Source organism: Magallana gigas, chromosome 7, assembly GCF_963853765.1.
Source record: "Magallana gigas chromosome 7, xbMagGiga1.1, whole genome shotgun sequence".
In the NCBI taxonomy this organism is placed as follows: domain Eukaryota; kingdom Metazoa; phylum Mollusca; class Bivalvia; order Ostreida; family Ostreidae; genus Magallana; species Magallana gigas.
The window spans coordinates 18341634-18363012 of NC_088859.1; the positions used below are offsets into that span (position 1 = coordinate 18341634).

Genomic DNA, 21379 nt, shown 5'->3' on the forward strand with positions numbered 1-21379 from the left:
TCAAAAAATGAAACTGGGGACTTGCAATCAAGTGGACACGTTATTATGACTATGACAAGTTGTGGACACATTACAGAGTATAAGTCTAAATATGGAACCAACCAATTTCGAATAATTCATGCATATTTTATCGCTGCTTCTTCGGATAATGCTAGACGAAGAAAGGTGTATTGTTTGTTTTGACAATCCCATTGCTTGTCTTATTTTTAGATTTAAATGCACAATAACTTTAGTTATACTAAGTGCATCTGAAAGAAGTGAAATTTAAGTTATTTATTATTTTAATGATTATGTTTTATGATATTGCGTTTAATGAAAACAACAAGGAAATAATCAAATCTCTTATTTCTTTAAATTTCTTTCAGGGCAAGTCAGGGGTGTGCCACACCTGCCGCTTCCCTTCCTTCAGACTACATGCCTGCCTGTACTGTGTCTATTTTGGCTGCTATACAACTAAACATATACATGAGCATGCCTTTTCAAAAAACCACAATTTAGGTACCTCTCTCTCTCTCTCTCTCTCTCTCTCTCTCATAATTATATGTTGGAATTTAATAAACATTATTGTTTTTATAATGAATGGAGTGTTATTATACTCAATTCACAGCTGCTGACATGACCTATGGAACAATATTTTGCTTTGAATGTGGAGATTATGTCTATGACAAAGAGCTTGAAAGCATTGCTCAAATTCAGAATGAAAAAGCTGCCAAATCATTAGGTTTGACCATCGTTTGTACTATTATTTAGCATAATTTTATTAGACATTACCATCATAAAGATTTAAATAAAAATATTTTATGAAAACTGTAAGAAAATTAAAATTTTTACATACTTCTGTTTAAGATTATGTTGCATCTTATATACTTCCTTTCTATTGTAATATTATTTCATCAAAACAGGATTAAAATCATACAATTTCATAGCTTGGGAGCCAACAGAGGTTGAAGTGGAAATATTAAGGCAGAACCCCAAGAGAAGAAAAGTTGAAAATAAATCAACTATAGGTAAGAATATATGTTCAAGCAATGTATTTTAATGTCTTATTTCATTTAATCATTGAGAATAAAAGTGATAATATTGCATGTTTTTGATAATGAACATCCAACATATGCAGAGATGATTAATTTTGTTTGTAGAAAATAAAAAGATAAAAGATATATTGAACAAATTTCTCTGTTTTATATATTTTTGTTGTAAGACCAATTTAAGTGAAAGTAAAATGAATTTAATTTTGATTTCATCTCAATATCTGGTCTTTTCTAGCATCATTTTGAAAGTAAGTTGCATTGGAAATAAGTACCGGTCTGATTTCTATTTTTTTCAGGTTTGAGAGGTTTAATCAACTTAGGAAATACCTGTTTTATGAACTGTATTGTGCAATCATTGATACATACCCCGGTGCTACGTGATTTTTTCCTTGCTGACAAGCACAACTGTCAAATGACCTCAGTAGAAGCACAACAATGTCTTGTTTGTGAAATGGCAAGACTTTTCCAGGAGGTATATTTCTTAAGTGGAGCGGAGCTCAATATAAAAACAAAATATTTATCACCAATTCTTAGAATCATGAAAAAAATTTCACTTACTCACTGTCAAGCAGAATATATGTAACATAAAATTTATTTGTTGAAAATGAGAGTTTATCTGAGAAACATTTAACAGATTTTTGTTTCCTTTGAAAAAGTCAACACTATTGTGTTGTAGGAACGAAAGGTACAAATGTACATGTATTTTAATATTATTTCTTTTGTAGTTTTATTCTGGCAATAGAACTCCCCATATTCCATATCGTCTATTACATTTGGTCTGGACCAATGCTCGGCACCTGGCAGGATACGAACAACAGGATGCTCACGAGTTCTTGATCGCAGCGCTGGACGTGCTGCATCGACATTGTAAAGGTTACTCCGATAATAAGTGTTTATCCATCAACAAGTTCTTCACAGGTTTGTACAGGCTTGTATCTTCCCTTCTTCAAAGTCTTGCTTCTGTTCTAGTCTCTGCAACATTTTTTACTTTTCTCTTAAGGATTAGGGGCCAAGAAAACTTGGGCAAGCTCATTGTTGACCTTTAAAATCTCACTGTTACAAAAGAAATTTATAGTGTGAAAGTGAGACTTAGATCAAAAGTGAGCTCTTTGTTGTTTTATGGCCTAGGTTTAGTCCTTATCTGAGCCTGTTCTAGGTTAAAAAAAAAAACTTTTTTGAAATAGATTCTACTGAGTTTGTATAGTTCTGAATATATGAAAATGAGATTTAAGATGATTGCTTTGAAAAAAAAGAGGGAATACAAGATTGTATGAACATGCATATACCCATTTATACATCACTCATGTACACAATATCTGTACATGTAATTCATGCATGATTTCATGTACCATGTAACCTTTGTGATTCTGGCTACATTTGTCTTTGGTAAATGCATGGTAAATGTTTTGTCAGTGCATGAACAGTCTTGGATTCTTTGAATGTCTATGTGTATTAGATTATGCAAGGTAAAATAATGTACAGTACAGGCAACGCGGATCCCGTATTGGCCCGCGTTACCGTCACGGTATTTTTATCGTTCCCGCGATACACCATCGCGGTTTTTGATCGCGGTATGGATTGCGACCGTGATGACACCGCGACGGTGTGATTTACCGTTATTCCTGCTGCTGCTTGTTGTTGTTACTTTACCTGTACTGTACATTACAGGCAATGTAGGTCGCGTAAATCCACGTCAAATATGCGACTTCAGATTTAAGCATAACAGCTGCATTGTAAATAAATTGTGGTCCCTATTATTATAAAATTAATAAATTATATTTATGAAATAGAATTTCATGACATCGGAAACTACATTCGAATTACAACATAACATGATTATTATGCTGTTTAATTTTGTGATGTGTAAATAAGAACACATATCTTTGTATTTGACGTGCTTATTTCAGTTATTATTTCTATTAGTTGATAATCCTGTTTTTATAACAATCTTAAAATTAAATATTTTCATAAGATGAACTCTTATCAATGCAGAGCAATTTCATCTTCTCATTTTATAAGTTTACACGCATAGCGCCGTAAACTGTCAATACATGACTTGTGTATGTTTTAAATTGAGAAATGAACAAATGTTGGGAATCAACTAAGAGATCTATTTTTCCATTCAATAATAAAATTATCATTCATATATAAAGTTGGTGCTGCGTTAAAGCACATAGAATCATAACGTGTATCAGTATGCGTTTCCTGTGTATACATAAAAAGTTTAAGTCACGATCATTTTCTGTGTATACATGTAGTGATTAACAAACTCAGGGTAGAAAACGACATGCCCTTGAGGGTTTTCACACCTATTCACGACAAAAGAAAAAGTCTATATCGCGTACGGCTTCGTCTAATCGCACAACACCTTTCGAGAGAGAGAGAGAGAGAGAGAGAGAGAGAGAGAGAGAGAGAGAGAGAGAGAGAGAGAGAGAGAGAGAGAGAGAGAGAGACGTTTAGGCGTAATTTAACGTACACTTATGTGAAATATACTAATATCCAATACTAAATATTCATAAAATTAGTATTCATAAAAGAATATGGTACACTGTAATTGAATCCATCATGCAATTTCAGATTTGAGTCCACGGGCTGCACCTGTCAATCAAATCAACCCGCTAGCTCTACCACGTGTTTCCTCCATGATGAAGTTTCGTTCTATTAGTTTTATTTTTAATAAAGAAAATAAGAAGTATGTTTAATTAACAGTTAATTTTTTTAAAAATGTTCGTGATACATGATACACTGTGTTTGGAAAGTTTAATTCGTTGTGTTTTTTCTCTATCTCTCGTTTAATTTATAATGGAGGTTTTTTGCGGGAAGGAACATCTTCAACACGTTTAGCAGTTAAAGAACGCAGTAAAATAAATCAATTATTTGATATAACTATTAGTAAAATTGTTTGATATGCATGTAGAATTCTTCTTGGTCAATCATTACACAGATTATCTACCTGCCTCATTCCTGTGTATTCTGTGCGTTCAAGCGTAGAGTGATTTCCTGTCAGTGCGACGGTTTCACACCTTTGTGTAAAACAATTGGGACTGAAGTCAAATAATGTTAACTTCGACAGTCTTAAAGCGGTTGGGGGGGGGGGGGATAAGGTTACGATAACAGGATACGGGTTTACATATTTGTAGTAGCTTTATATTCAATAAGATTACATGTACATGCCCACATAAAATGATATCAATACATTTACTGAAATGTTTAAATGTTTTTTTATCGGCATGAAATGCAAAACTTTCAAAACATGTTCTTAATTTCTTTGAAATGTGTAAGAACATAAGAACAGTTTAACAACATTTCCTTCTCAAATTTTTTTATCTAGTTATTCTGTTAAGAGAGAGAGAGAGGGGGGGGGGCTCGGTCGCGAGCGAACGCTAACCTCAGTCACGGCGGGTAGCTGGTACACCATCACGACACCATGACATGGGATACCCACAATATCTTTCGATTACATAATTTTATGCAACTCTGGGTATCTCTAAGGCTCCTTACTCTCTCAGTCAGACTGACTCTATAAGAACACACGGCTTCGCACTCAAAGATTGTCGTCGCAAACGTAACGCACTTGAAAGTGGGAATCCTCGCGCAATGACAAACGACAAGCCATACATGTACCTAAAGTAACGCAACACAAATTCAATAAAACGTGAATTCACAAAAAATGTTCTTTACACGTAAAAGACCTTGTAAGAAATGAACGGAACATGCTAAAAATACCGGGTTGGTAATTTTATAGGAAGCCCTAATTTTTAATCACTTGCTCATCATTAGTTGACACGCATGGACTTCAAAACAAACAATACAAATGTAGGCGGACCAATTAATTGTTAAGAAAACACAATCACACTGCGTACACATTTATAATTTTATTGGCAATTAAAATCATTTCATGATAATTTTTAATTTAACGACCTTCTTAAAATATGATAATGGATTCGAAAATATTTTATTTGCAATTGCTGCACAAGTATCAAATTAAATACTTTTATAATTTATTTAATAGCTATGAAATAAAAAAAATAGTAAAAAAGACTCCAAGTATTTCGATTATAATCTCTGTCAAAATCGGGTTAAATATCGTCATTAAATATAAAGAAACATTCAATTTATTTGTCATTCGGGGAGATAACTCCCGCTTGTATACATTATGTACGATATTTTTCCATCGATAATTTTACCGTGGCGGGGACAGGTAGATGATGAGTTTACCGTGATGGGAACGCGGTATACCTGTCTCACCTGGCCGATCACCTCGATGTGTTTATACCGTGACGGGGCGCGGGAAACACGGGATCCGCGTTGCCTGTACTGTACCATTATACTTTCTAAGGAAATAATTTAAACCAAGTATTTACATTTGCTTATTGACACCATGGACCAGCTCATTGAACTTTTTACAGTTTCACAGATGTTAAAATTGTAAAATGGTTATGTACGCCTGGGGGAAATGTACACTAGTTACGCAGTAAGATTAAAACAGTGGAAAATGCCTCAGAGCATATGGTATGAAAAATTGAAACTTGCATGGGGTTAATCACGTATGTGCATATTTAATACCCACGCTTATTGTTGAACTCCAGAAAATGTGTACTTTACTACCAGTGTAAATAACCTATTTTACAGTAATATTTTATACCTTTATGTAAATTGTTTTGCATCTGCCATGTTTTTTGGTTGATAGACCAAATTTTGTCAGATCTTTATCTTACGCCAAAAAACTAAAGGTTTGTTTTCTGAAGCATTGTCGCATGATGTCAAAGGCTGGCACATTTATCCATTTTATTGCCATATGCATGGATATAGGAAACAACTTTGATCTTGTGATCCATCAGTTACATGTTTATATTAACACAATTTTTTTTTGGGGGGGGGGGGGGATAAAGTGAGTTGGCCCATGGTTACAGAGGGTATGTAAGAGTTGCAACATGTTTTAGATTTTACCCAGTCCATAAACTTAATGTGGTACAGATGTATTTTTGTTTGTGTTGGGTAAAGTTTATTTGTGTTGTTTTTTCATTACTGAATTTAATATATTCTTATCTATGATATATGTAAAATGATATGTTTTACTGGTTAAATGCAATACTGTCCGATGTGTGTACTTTGTTAATTTATAATAGATGAACTTTGCAAGTGGAGAACCATTTTTGAGGCGCATTGCTATCAGCGATGTAGCCTCTTTGCTGTCGGCTCACTTCTCTCGGCTTATATACAGGCGGCGTCATAGAACTCAAGTATGCACCAATAGATATATAGTGCCGTTCTAATTGTTACGTATTTTCAATCAGGAACATATATTCAGTAATCGTTTTTAAAATATCAACAAATCATTACATCAGATATCTCCTTTACACTTTGAAAAAACATCAACATCAATGAAAGAACAAAACAAAGATTAATTCCCAGATGAGATAGACTGGCAATGTCTGCAATGCGATGTACGTGCGATAGAGGCAGAGGACCAGTCAACCGATGAGATAATTTGCATAACAACAGTTCGTACTTCAATTTTAAAGCGGTGACCTTAATTATTCGAATATCGGAGGTAAAAAATATGTAATAATTTCGTATATGAAATATTTATATTAAAATGAGAGTAAGTGGCTGTCTTTCTATAGCAGGGAACAGATTTCGTATTTTATGACTTGATAAAACGAATAAGACGATGTCCAACTGAATGAGGAAAAGTGCGACACTTTGCGGAGCTACCTTGCATAATTGGCATGGTGCATAAAAAGGATATTTAATTCAAATAAGTGAAAAATATGCATTATTTATTGAAAGAATGATTAATAATCAGACAATACTGAAGTATGGTCAAAAACCCCAGCCACATTCGAACTTTGCATTAGTGGATCACAAGCCTGATACTTTAACAACTGGTCAAGGAAGATAGTCAAACACTCAGTTGTCTCATGCCGCCATAAAAATGCTTGTAGTGATATTTTTAGCTACCTTCAATGCGATGCGCCTCTCAGGCATTCAGTCCTTTGATTTAAACACTTGCAGACTTTGCACAAAATATACATTTTAAATGTTATAATTGTCTTAATAATAACACAAATTCAATAAGATTCTAATTTAAAATTTTTTTGAAACTCCTAAATTTGAATTTATGTTACTGCATGAAGATCTTCGAGCAGACTTAATTTTTCTTTTGGGCATGAGATCAGATTTTATCCTAATAAAAACTAACTTGCTTGCTTTTTAGATAAATCAGAATGCATGTGCAATTGTTGAATTTTAGGCTACCTAATAATAAGAATTAAGAAATGTTCAACACATCTACAAGTTTGTATACTCTGATATTATGAAAATCTGCATGTCAAAGATTCTTACACATATCCGATCTCAGCAAAAAAATAAAAGAAAGAAATGTCGACCCCATACCCACAAACACCCAACTGAAGGATTATCCCTCCCAACATTTTTCTACACAAATTTTTCTTATCGGTTCTATACACTTTATAACCACTGTTTTTATGTGGTATTCACAAGTTTGACTGTGAAAAACAAATTGAGGAGGTTTTGATTTAGCAGATTTTTTCTTGACTTTTAACTGTCATATAATGTTTATTTACCAAGATTCTGCTTTCTGTTGTCTTTGACTATCTTTATGACAGGCACTCTTCATTGAAAAAAAGTACATATAAAACTCAATATGTATGCATGTTACCATATAAATTACTTCAAATCTTTTTAAAAACATTTTTAATTAATGTATAGATGGTCTTGAATAATCGTTACAGGAAGGAATGGAATGACATCAGGGAACCCCCATCACTGTAACTGTATCATTGACCAAATCTTCACAGGGGGCCTACAGTCTGATGTCACCTGTCAGGAGTGCAAGTAGGTCAAGTTCTTACCTGTACTCTACTAAATCTGGAATGGTCAAGTTCTTACCTATACTCTACTAAATCTGGAATAGTCAAGTTCTTACCTATACTGTACCAAATCTGGAATGGTCAATTTCTTACCTGTACTGTTTCAAATATGAAAATGTTAATTTTTTACCTGTACTGTACCAAATTTAAAATGGTTAATTTCTTACCTGTACTGCACCAAATTTGATGTAGTCAGTTTCTCAACAGTACTTTACCTTTGATTTATTAAGAGGGAACTTAATTAAGAATGTGAATACATTTTGTATAGGTATTAAAATTGGAATGTTAAATGGAACTTAATATAGAATGTGAATAGGCATTTGATTTAATTAGAATATAAATGTGGACTTAATGTAGGATATGTAATTTTTGGGTAGTTGATGTAGAATAAGAATTGGTACTTAACTTAATCATTGCTACATGTACTAAGAAAAAGATGCACAAAATCAAGAAAATGCGAAATGGTTTTAAACTATTATACCAATTTGTTTATAAATAGGAAAAGAATATATAGTTAAAATTACATATTATATACACAATATACAATGTACATAAACATGTATGTGATTGTAAATTGTATTATGAAATGTACGAGGGTTGTCCCAAAATAGCGTAGACAGGACACATAACTTAAAATCTGTTCACTGCAATTACATTAGACTTCTTAGTTTTCTTCAATGACCCAATGGCAAACAATACTGAAAAATTCAAAACTGTACTTTATTTAATTCTTGAGAGAATGAATAATTAGAAGCAAAAGGTTTTGTCAGGCGGCGCAATGTGCAACGTCAGAAATTTCCAGTGTTTACATTGTTGCTAAAACCCTCCACACCAATAACGTTTACGATAACACTTACGTTTTGTTTCCGCAAATGTCTTGGAAAAATATTTTCTTTGAACATGTACATGAGTACACATTCAACATACATTTCGAGTATTTTTTAATATGTTATAAGTCTTCACGATCTGACGACTCCAAAATTGCCCTGTATGACTTTGTCTAACGTCCGTCTTACCGCAATGTGACGTTCAGCATTTTGACGTCCATTGATATCTGTCGGCGTTTCTTTTTTCCACCTATTATCATCATACTCGTCACAATATTTTCAATGTTGTTAAACCACTTATTCACAAAACGCATTTTGAATAAATTTCGTTAATTTTTTTACTAAAGAAGCCGATTATGATTTGTGTCAAGGTCTTTGTAAAATTTGAATAGATACTGTTGCGCCGCCTTAAACGCTGACGTCGTGATTTTATTACGAGTTAACTCTTCAACTTGCCACAAAACGCGCTATAAAATATTAAAAAGTTTTGTTATAGCCAAAACATTTTTTTGAGTAAATAATATAATTATTATCAAATGTAAATTTATGTTTTATTTTAATTTCTCATTCAAAAATTACTTTTCCTCGCAATTTTCATTTCATAATGTTCAATTTAACTTTTTGTTTTTTGACATTGCGCCGCATATCGAATTTCTGATCTAACATGCTTTTATTTCACTAACTTAATGTCAATCAATATATGATTTTAAAACATTATTTGAATGCAAAGTACTTGAACTCTTTGTGGCACAAATTTCATCTTTCTGTGCCTTCGATTAACTGAATAACGCCACTTGTCTACGCTATTTTGGGACAACCCTCGTAGCATGCATAAAGACACATTTATAATATTTTGATACACCAGTGGAATGTCGTTACCATTTACTAAAATAAAAAACAAAAAAACAGGGGTAGGAATTTGAAGTAAATTGATTTGTGGTTTAACTAAGTGCATAAATGTCTGTCTTGCAGTAATGTGTCGACCACGATAGACCCTATATGGGACATATCTCTAGATCTGGGACCAGGAGCCCCCATACCAAACGCTCTCCTCAATGTTAACAACTCCAGCTCATCTCCAAGTTCAGGTACGCAGTGACTACTCTGTAGATTCCTAATTAAACGAGAGTAATTAATATCTGATTAAAATCCACGAGAGGCACATCTCGCAGATTTTAAAATTTCGCTTATTTTTTTCTGACAGATGTAAGTTAAATGAAACTATATGTGATAAAAATTTGGCGTTCATGATTTTATATTCTCGCAATTTGATGAAAAATGATTGAATTGCGAAATTAAGAACTCGCTTAGAATAAAGAATCTACAGTATTCAATCAGTTTGAGTATAAATCTTTGTCTTTCAAAGTTATTGTCTACTGACTAGTAAAGTAGAAGAGGGAAATTATAATTGTGAGCAAATCATCTGTGTCAAAAAACAAAATAGTCATTTTTTGGGGTGGGGGGTGGGGGGGTTGATAACATGTTTTCAAGTTGTATCTCTAATGCAGCTTTAGTCTATACTGCTGCCTTGTTTCAATGAACGTAAACTAAATTTCATCAATATTATTTATGTTGAACTTCTGTACATAGTGAACCTTTGTCTGTTAAGTGTGTTTACAAGCTGTTGCAATGAGAATTATTTAGTTCAGTGTTAACCAGTGTATACAAATTACACAAAAGCTGTTGTATATTTTTGCAGGTTTTTCAAACAGTCCAGGGACATATGAACCTACCTCATTGTTAGATTGCTTAAAACGGTAAGATGATTGACTGGGGTCTCATTAGATTTTGTAGTGGCACAAATTAAATAAATTTGATGGGTACCATTTTCCCACTAAATTACAAATTTACATCCTCAAAAATTTGTGATATAAAAGTTTTTAAAGCCAATCCACTAAATTCCGTCCTCCCAGAACTACGGGGAAAAAAATGGCATTCCATTGAAATCAGACCATTGATTCCTCAATGAAATTTTGAAATTCATTTGAAACTTGCTAGTTTGTAGAATACAGAGGCACAAAGTCGTATGAACAAATGTGAATATAGATGGCAATTAGGATGAGAAGAATCTCGTGTGAAAAAATCCTATATGAAACAGCATTTATTTATTTTTTAATTGGTTTAAGTTTGTTTTCATTCACCGAGCTTTTTAAATTACTTTTGTAGATTTACCAAGCCTGAGCACTTGGGCAGTTCTGCGAAGATCAAGTGTAGCACCTGCCACAGTTATCAGGAGTCAACCAAACAGCTGACTATGAAGAAGCTGCCTATAGTGGCCTGTTTTCACCTCAAGGTTTGTGGCTGCTGGTCTCTTGGTGTTTGAAAAGGCATCTAGCATTTAAATATGCTCGTTCATTTTTTACTGGCCACCACCATTTCTTCTTGTTTGTAAACATTTTTTGATGTGAATTAACATTTCATGAATTTGATTTTTTGTTAAAAAGTTAGATGGTTATATGTATGATAAGCATTGATTGTCTGTCTGCTATTATTATGACAGTAATGACACATATTTCATCCCTTTCAACTCCCCCCCCCCCCCCCCCAAAAAAAAAAAAAAATAAAAAAAAAATAAATAAATAAAAAGCAAGGTGTATTGAACATTCTTACATGTAGAAGGTGGAATATTTTGTGAATTACCATACATGTATGATTTGAAGAATTCCTTTGTCAACTGAAAATGAATGGTTGAACCAACAGTCAAAGCAAATGTTATCTGCATCACTGCCAATATCAAATTCTTATCTATATGTCACTGCTTTCCTCTTGACTCAGTTGTTACATGTATTGCAGAGGTTCGAGCACTCAACAGGCCTCCACAAGAAGATCTCAACTTTTGTATCATTCCCCGAGGAACTGGACATGACGCCGTTTATGTCCTCCTCCAGAAACAATACCAATGGCTACAGGAATCAAATTGTACAGGAATCTGCCAAAGGTCTTTCATGTGATAACAAGTAAGCCTCAGTTGCTATCTTCTCTTTAATTATATAAATAACTGCTGCAGTCTATTTCATTCATTTAAAAAATGATCGCAATAAAAGAATCTAGAGTGTATATTATGTACATGTTTTATTGTGTTTTCCGTCAAAGATTAAATTTGCAGTGTTTGACAATTAATACATTCAGTTTCAAAATGTGCATTGTGGGTATACTTTTCATTACATATTTTCCTGTATTGATTTATCCCAAACCTTTTCTTATAAAATTCTTCAATTATATTAAAAGCAGCTTTTCTCTTACATTGAAATTCATAATAATTTGAATTCCACCCCTGAAAAACAATAAATGTTTAAAAATCCAGTCTATGCGGCTACAGTTAAGTCAGATGTCAGATGCATTATAGGTTTGATATGTATATATATGTATAGATATTTCAGTCTCGGTGTATTTTGTTGCAGGTATTCATTGTTTGCTGTTGTGAACCATATGGGTACAATTGAATGCGGTCACTACACCTGCTTCATTCGCCAGCACAAGGATCAGTGGTTCAAATGTGATGACCACCTGATCACCAAAGCCACGCTCAATGAAGTTTTGAAAAGCGAAGGGTAAGAGTTAGTGAATACTGTGAAATCATTAGAATTTGTGGTGGCTCAATTTTTGTGGGTAGCCCTCACCTATGAATTTACATCCTAGAGGAAAACTAATGATGACAGTAATTATGTTAATAGTAATGATAATAACGACGCATCCACGAAATTACATCTCCAGGAATAAGCATAATACTGACAATACACGAAAATTGGGCCCCACAAAATTAAATGATTCCACAGTATTTAATTTAGAGTTTTAAAAGATGATAAATTGATTTTGAGCATTAGATTTTATAAAATTGAAATATTTCATTACATGGCTTTTTACTTTCATTAAAAAGATATTAATTTTTTTTTTAAATTTCAACTTTGCAATTATACATGTATTTTCCTGTTAGTATTTGAAATGCACAACATTTTGGACAAACTAGTATTCTGGGTTTTTCTGCAGGTTGCTATATTTTTTGCTCAATTTTACATTCTCAAAGGCAAATGTTGAATTGCTAAAAACATGTTCTATTTTTGTTTCGGTAATCAATTGATCTAAAAAAAAAAAACCCACTTTTTGGATACAAAAGGCAAATAATTGCACCCATATTAAAAATTATTATATTCTAATAATTAGCTTTGAATCAACTTTTGATTTATTATCCCCTCGCACGAAGAAAGATTTGAAGAAACCCTTGCATGGATATTTATCAAACTTCATACACGTATTTGGCATGGTAAAATGACAAATCCTCTTCATTTTCAAGTCAATTAGTTGAATACTTTTTAATATACCTGTATCTTAAAAATAACACAATTTTAAACAGAAATTTTATGTATGACTTGACAATAACTACTTCCGCTTCACTATTGTGAAACTAAAGTGAAAGTAAGCAGTTCAAATCAACAACTTGATATTTTTTTGGATTTAGATCTAGAACAGGTAAAAAAACCTTTTTGTAGTAATGGAGGGTTAGTACAATTTGGTCTATTTAATTACATTTTGTATATTCCTAAAAAATGCATCCCACACACAATAATTCATGTCGCGAGGGGATGCTCCGCTTAGCGGTGCCCTTGTTTCAAATTAAGACTGAGTTCTGACATTTTGTAATCTTTTGATTTTTTTCCCTTGCAGGTACTTACTGTTTTATCACAAGCAGATTCTGGAGTACCAGCAATGACGGCGGGGTGACCCCAGGGGGACTAGGTTTAGTCCATAACTTTGTCTTTCTCGTAGCATCCAAATAGTATTATAGTCACAGATTATCCGTTATATTTTAGTACATTTATATCCATCATTGTTCTGTAACAGTTCAGTTGCTAGTCATATAACACTTACATTTCAAGGAAATTGACGTGAACAGCTGATCAATGGAATCGACATAATATAAATTCAAAAACAGATCTGGATTATTAAGGAATATGGGTTGTGCCTGGCATGACTTGTAGTGATATATCAGACTTATTATATGTCATGCCTCTTTTTTTTTTTTGTTGCTCAGACTGTGTTTGATCTCATTACTAGAGACAGGGAAAACTATATGTTGTCATTTTTCTCTATGTGTGAAATGGGCTTTTTGTTAAACTTTTTTTTTTTCATTTGTTATTTCTGCAAATTTACAGAAAAGTACTGGTGTGCTAATTGGTCATCTGTTCTTGTTTTATTCATGAACAAAAAGATTTGAAGAAGAAAGAATTTGTCTTTCATCGTTCAACTCAATTTTCTGTGGAAAGTTACTTCTCCTTCTCACTTTGGAATTTTATATACAAGGTTAGGTTAACCAATGGTTCGATAAGGCCCATGACACTAACTGGAGAAAAAAATATAATAATAAGCAATAAGCTTATGTTTAAGTTTGTAAAAGCTGCATAATTTGGACATGCACAGACAATTTGTTTTAAAGAAATGATTCTCACATGATTGTATAGTACTTAATGTTGTCTCCATGTCAACTGAACAAAAAATGCTTAAAGGAAAAAAAGGGTGCATACATTAATGGTGTACTGCTAATTTGAGCACTTCATCCTCATGTTGTAATGTTTGCATTAAGATTAGTGCTAGGTAGTTTCCTAATGTTAACCCCGTGACTTGTAAGATTTTTGTACTTGTGAGCCTAAAGGACATGAAAAGAGAGAGAGAGAGAGAGAGAGAGAGAGAGAGAGGAGAGAGAGAGAGAGAGAGGAGAGAGGGGAAGGGTGTTATTGTTAATTGTTGTAAGGTTGCTGTAATGGTGCATGTTGTGAATTAACAGCTAATAGAAAGTGTTTTCAGTCTAGTTCGTTTGTTTGGTTTTGTTTTTCTTGCCAAAAATGTTTTCCAACTTTTATATGCTTTTTGTCATCCTATAGCATCATGTTTTATAAGTGATGGGAAAATACTAGTAAATGAATTTTTCCAATTTCTCTATAAGAAAATTGCAAAGTGCTGAAAGCATGGAATGCTTTTGTTGACGTACATTTATATATAAGAATGAAAGTGTCTGTTTATGTGATGTATGATTGAATTAATGTTAGGAATACTATGTATGATTTAATTTTGTAAAGTGAATATTGTGTACAAACTGATTGTAATATATATATATTGTTACAGTATTTATTTATTGAAGAGATTGTCAAATACACAGATATTAAGTTTATTTTTAATTGGTAAGAACTACATGTGTTTGTTAGGTCAACTATCCGGAAATGAACTCTAATTTTGATCAAGGAAACTTTTGAAGCACAAATTCTGTTGATTTATCCAGTGACATAATCCCTTTCCAATTATTTTTTTTAACAGACCACTCTCAATTTGAAAGACTGCATAGTTTTTAAGAACACAAGATTTGTTCTTGAGCATTAGTTAAGACTTCTGAATTAAAGCAAGTTAATTTTGTCCAATTTTGGCATATATATTTTGGTTACAAGTTGAATAACAGCAAGTTTGTTTTTTTCCCTGAATGTGAATGAAATACTGAAATTAGAATTTCATACTCTATATTTTTCTTCATGATAGAGTATAAAAGATGTTTACTGGAAAGTGTTTACTGGAGAATTTAAAAAAAGGGTCAGTTAGAAAAATAAGTTTATTTAATGAAGTAGGAAAAGCAAACAATGAAAAATCCTCCTTAGTACTGTTGTATTTAAGGCTTCAGTATGAATGTAAAAGAAAGAAAATCTGTGAGCGGAGATGTCTGTCCTTCAATTAGATATTAATTGATGATTAATCTACTGTGATATCAGAATGCAAACTGCTTATATCTATCAGGGGGGGAATGGAAAAAGGAAAATAAAGGCCCTCTGCTACCTCAGATATTGAAGATAAAAGTATTACTTGATTTGTTCTGTCATATCACCTTTATTTTCACACAGATGCCTTAGTTTAAAACAAGAAATATTCCAGCTGAATTTCGCCATTTATCGAGGCTGTATTGTTTTGAATATTTGTGATTTTAGAAAGGATGTGCACCAGTTTAAAAAATGGTTTCTCTTTTTTCGTGTGTGCATGTTTTTGTGTGTAGAATTTGGAGAGCTTGTATCTTGTGTCTTTACCAAGCAGGGACCTTGTTTGTTTTTTTCCAGGGGATGTTTTGATCCTGTCTTGTTTGCTGTGATATGCTGTTCATTTGCTTTGTAATTTGAACAACGAATGTTTTAATTCCTCACTCATCATTACCAAAAACCTTTCTTTCTGACCCAATGAAAAAGCTTAATTTATTTAATTAATGAATTTACACATCTTTTGGACTGAATTTCATCCTGTTTTTAAGTTATCTATATTCCAATGTATTTCCTCCAAAAAGGGATCAATATTAAGGAAAGGTTGGAATTTTCCCCCTTATTGCATGTAAGCCATTTTGAATAGCCAAACTAATATATTAGGTTTTGTCCATGACTTAAGATTATTTGTTACTGTAAAAATGGATGGTACTATATTCATATACAGTTTAACATAGTTATGCGTGTCTCTGCTCACTTGCCTCATTGATGCCCGAGCTAAATTGTTCTTTGTGAATGTGCAACCTTTTTTTTTTTTTGAAGTACTGTAGAAGCAGAAATATTCGTTGAGGATTTAATTTCGTTATTTTCGTTGGCAATATAAATCAACGAAATTAAATCCATGACGAATTTTTAACCCTGGTATTAATGAATACAAAAAGATTACGATATGACGAAATTAAATGCCAACGAAATCTTGTTTGGTTTAAAAACAACGAAATTTTGACCCAACGAAAATATATGTTTCTACAGTAATTTTTACTATGCCGAGATGATTATCCAAAAAATTGTGCATGGGAAAACACATTTATGAAGGGTTTATTTTGGACACTTAATCATCAGGAACCTTCATTTTTGTTTAACTGAAAAATAATTACATAATGTGTTTTGTTACTGGCAGGAGTTTGATATTGGAGAGATCAAAATAAATACATTTTATTTCATATAGTAACATTCTGTTGTACTGTTGAAGTGGACATACTGTATATAGGGTTATTTTCGCCCCGTGTTATTTTCGCCCTGTGTTATTTTTGCTTTTCTTCATTTGCATACAGTTTCGCCCCATCTTGAATTCGCCCAGACATAGTAGTTTTTAAAGAGAAATTATTTAAGACATTAAAACCAGCTTAGTTTTAAATTGGCCCGCTGACAACGAGGGCAAACGGGGGCGAAAAAAGGGGACGAATATTTCCCTGTATACAGTGTTAACATTTTAAATTGAAATATCATTTTTGTTACTATTAATTTTGGTATGTAATGGTTGTAGGAGCTTGATTTAAAGATATCAAAAGCAGTTATATAAAATCAAACTGGTTACAAGTCGTACTACTTTAAATACTTGTATGATTTGTATTTAACTGTACCTGCAATTGTTTCTTATCAATGGGTAAACAACTTTGTGACTTAATTTTAACAAGAGGGAAGGTTATTGATAGCAGTGCATTTCTATTTTTTTTCCTTCTTTTTTATGGGTGATTATCTCACTTTAGGTCACTTTTAAAGTCAGAAGATCTGTGTAAATGGGGTACATGTACTTATCGAATATTAATTCAATTTGTTAATATTTGTGTGTGATAACTTGATGAATGTTTTGAAAACAATTTACTCAGCTGGCTGATAGGTGTTTTTTTCTGATTGTAAAAAAAGAAAGAGTAAACCAAATTATAAATTGTATGTGAAAGAAAGAACAAGAAATGTTGGTTTTGATTCAGGACTATATCCACAAGTGTTCAATTTAAAATGTGCCAGATTTTCTTTCCTCTTCTTGTGTATTATCTTATGATAAAAAAAAAAATCAACTTAGAGCAGTCTTTGCAGTATTCTGATTTCGTTAATTAGCATGGTGTCACATCAAAATGTGTGCCAAACTTATCGCATATGTAGACCAGTTAAACTGTGTATTGTGAAATATCTTGAATAAAGTGTTGAACTTAAAACTCTGTAATTTTATGTTAAATATTTTCTGATTGAACATTACTTCTTTTGCTCAATGAACTATCAAATTGTTCATGTATATTCACTATTTTGCAAATATCTATCCATATTTACTGGTGTCCGGTAAATGAATCTTATAATAAGACCTGGTCAAGTCTCCATGTTTTTAGCTCACCGAGACAAAGTCGAGCTTTTGCTATACCTCTGGCCTTTAGGTTTATAGAGCAGGCCCTGTATATAATTAATTACTTTTTTAGCTCACCGAGACGAAGTCAGGGGGAGCTTATGCTATACCCTCGGCGTCGGCGTCCGGACCTGGTTAAAGTTTTTGTTGCAGGTCCTGTATCTAAGCTATAACTTGTCCTATCTTCACCAAACTTTATGGATGATGCATCTGGACCTACTTATGGACTTGAAAGACTTGGATGCTGTATCTGAGTCCTAAATTTCAGATGCTGGAGGAGGTTAAGGTTGTTGGACCAGGTTAAAGTTTTTGTTGCAGGTGCCCTTTGATAGCAATATCTAAGTTACTGCAGGTCTGTACTTCACCAAACTTGCATGGATGGTATGTCTTATGATACTGATGCACCAGACAGGCTTGAGTGCTGAATCTGAACCATAGGTTACAGATGCTGACAGAGGTTAAGGTTTTTAGAGCTGGTTAAAGTTTTTGTTGCAGGTGCCCTCTGATGATTATATCTTAGTTACTACTTGTCCTAACTTCACCAGACTTCCATGGATGGTGCGTCTTATGATACTGATGCACCAGACAGGCTTGAATGCTGAATCTGAGCCATAGGTTTCGGATGCTGGAGGAGGTTAAGGTTTTTAGAGCTGGTTAAAGTTTTTGAAACAGGTGCCCTCTGATGATTATATCTTGGTTATTACTTGTCCTAACTTCACCAGATTTCCATGAATGGTGCGTCTTATGATACTGATGCACCTGACAGGCTTGAATGCTGAGTCTGAGCCTTAGGTTTCAGATGCTGGATATGGTTAAGTTTTTTGGAACAGGTCACATGTTTAATTGATAACAGTACTATTTCAAACTTGCATAGTTGATTAAACTGTAATATGAATGAATCACAGAGGAAGCTTCAGATGCAGAGCTTGATCTCCATTATCAAGGATGCTAAAAAATATATCTTAGTTATTACAGGTCCTAACTTCACCAACTTGAATGGATGGTGTGTCTTATGATACAGATGCACCTGACAGGCATGGATGTTGAATCTGAGCCAAAGGTTGCGGATGCTGGAGCAGGTTAAGGTTTTAATTGCTAGTGCCCTCTGATGATGATATCTTAGTTATTACTGGTCTGAACTTCACCAAACTTGCATGGAGATGCGTCTCATGTATACTGATGCACCTGACAGGCTTGAATGCTGAATCTGAGCCATAGGTTTCGGATGCTGGATGAGGTTAATTTATTTGGAATATGTCACATGTTTAATAGATGATACCTTGCATAGTTGATTTAACTATATTATAAATGAAACGCAGAGGTTGCTTCAGATGCAGAGCCTGATCTCCATTATCAAGGATGCTAAAGAAATCTCCTACCTCACTCAAACCTGCTCAATAGATAGATGTGTTTGTTGATAAATGATATAACATGATTCTTATGATATAGTATTGTATGGTATGAAACAATATTGTTTAAAATGATACAATATAATATCATATGTAATATTATAAAAAGTTATATGATTCAATATGATATTGTATAAATTTTTTTGATATTTTATGTTATGATATTGTATCATGATATCGTTATGTATAGTATTGTATATTGTGATACAATATTGTATAATATTATATTGTATTATTAATTTATTATTTTATCACATTTTACTATTACATAAGATATTGCAAAATATAATATTGTATCCTTTGATACAATATTATATATTCTATAATATTGTTTCATACGATATTGTATAAATATGATATTAGTTTCTGTAATATAGAATAATATCACATAAAATTGTATAATATGATACTGTAATATTATATAATATCGTATCATACGATATTGTATAATATGATATTGTTTTATAATATGATATATTATCCCATTGATACTGTATCATTTTTGATACATTATATGATATTGTATCATATGATACAATATAATTTGATACAACATTGTATCATATCATATACAATATGTATAATATAATATTGTATTATATAATATTTTACTTAATTACATAATATTGTATCATTTGATATGATACAATGTTGTATCAAATTATATTATTTCATATGATACAATATCATATTATGTATCAAAAATGATACAGTATCATATAATATCATACTGTATTATACAATATAATATCATATGTTTCAATGTTATGATGTATTATGTAATATGATATTGTAATATAAATTACTATATTGATTTATATATTATGATATTGTATTATGTGATCAAATACAATAACGTATAACACTATATAAATAGTGCCTGTTTTGGAGGGTTACTGTTGAAATTGACACCCCGAGACAACTATTGTCAACCGACGCGAAGTGGAGGTTGACAATGGTTTTCGAGGGGTCTCAATTTCAACAGTTACCCTCCTAAAGAGGCACTATTTATTTTATTATACTGAATGTCTTAATTTTAAAGAAACTTTTACTGCTTTTATATAGAAATGAAGTGAATTCTACTGCAAACCGTAGGCGCATAATTTATGCGCATCTAACAATTCGTTGTGTTACCCGTTGCCAAGTGTGTTGCTAACGCTGAGGGTAATAGAACGGATTACCAACTGTGTCTAAACCAATCAGATTTCAGTATTTAACATGAAAGTATAATAAAATTCAATGTCATATCATACGTTACAATATCATATCTCATCATTGTTTATTATGGTATTTTATTGTATTATATGATATATGTTGTAAATATGATAGGATGCAATATTTAATTTTATATTATTGTATTGATTAACATCTGAACATATGATTATAATACAATTTTTTAACAGATGATATACGATATTGTGTCAAAAACAGAATCCATGAATATCCAAGATCATAAAGTATGATTTTCATTTAATATGATAAAGGTGGTCTTGTAAAGGTGAAGTCTCATAAGGGTGATGTCTCGTCTCGGTGAGCTTTGTAATCTGTGATTACCTATGTTTAGATGCTGGAGGAGGTTAAAAGTTTTGGAGCAGGTGCCATTTGATGACCATATTTAAGTTACTACTGGTCCTATTTTTACCAAACTTGCATGGATGTTGCGTCTTATGAAACTTATTCACTTGACAGATCTGAGTTATATGTTTAAAGGGCAGAAGGAGGTAAAGGTTTTTATAGAAGGTCACATGTTTATGTAAATAATTATAGTATTTACTTACTAATAAGTATTCAAACTAGTTATTTGAATGAATCACGGAGGTAGCTTCAGAAAAGGAGAGTCATCTTGGTTGTCTAGATACTTGGGCAGATTTATGCCTTGTTGAAATAAAATATCATTCACTTTGCAAATCATACAGCACATGTACATGTACCGGTATGTGATACGAAACTTACTTCTATTTGCATTTAAAATATAAATTCAGGGTTAAGTGCAGTTTAGCTAAGGCAGTAGTATAAGATTTTAGAACAACTCAAATTATGTTGAGGTCTTTGGGCTGGTTACAAAATGAAGTAAATTCTGTTCTTACCAAGTG

The 21379-nt window shown here is 32.5% G+C and overlaps 1 protein-coding gene across 3 annotated transcripts; it reads left to right on the forward strand.

The window, feature by feature from the left end:
- Positions 1-30: 30 nt before the first annotated feature.
- On the forward strand, positions 31-14444 carry LOC105334761 (ubiquitin carboxyl-terminal hydrolase 22). 3 transcript variants are annotated; one of them, XM_011438318.4, is made up of 13 exons: positions 31-165; positions 366-498; positions 608-721; positions 903-1007; positions 1328-1503; positions 1757-1949; positions 7790-7892; positions 9727-9842; positions 10454-10511; positions 10921-11047; positions 11548-11711; positions 12156-12305; positions 13417-14444. In XM_011438318.4, exons 1-13 carry the CDS (start codon positions 46-48, stop codon positions 13460-13462), a joined length of 1605 nt encoding a protein of 534 aa, XP_011436620.2. In that variant the 5' UTR covers positions 31-45; the 3' UTR covers positions 13463-14444. The 3 variants fall into 3 exon arrangements, with proteins under 3 accessions (XP_011436620.2, XP_011436621.2, XP_034312981.1); XM_011438319.4 differs by having other exon boundaries at positions 1757-1904; XM_034457090.2 differs by having other exon boundaries at positions 927-1007.
- Positions 14445-21379: the final 6935 nt, after the last annotated feature.

Excerpts from the sequence above, each read along its gene's own strand:
- LOC105334761 (XM_011438318.4), top strand. The coding sequence starts at position 46 with ATGACTATGACAAGTTGTGGACACATTACAGAGTATAAGTCTAAATAT. Across the intron at positions 1,504-1,756 it reads TGGCAAGACTTTTCCAGGAG|TTTTATTCTGGCAATAGAAC; the intron begins GTATATTTCTTA and ends TTTCTTTTGTAG. Across the intron at positions 9,843-10,453 it reads CAGCTCATCTCCAAGTTCAG|GTTTTTCAAACAGTCCAGGG; the intron begins GTACGCAGTGAC and ends ATATTTTTGCAG.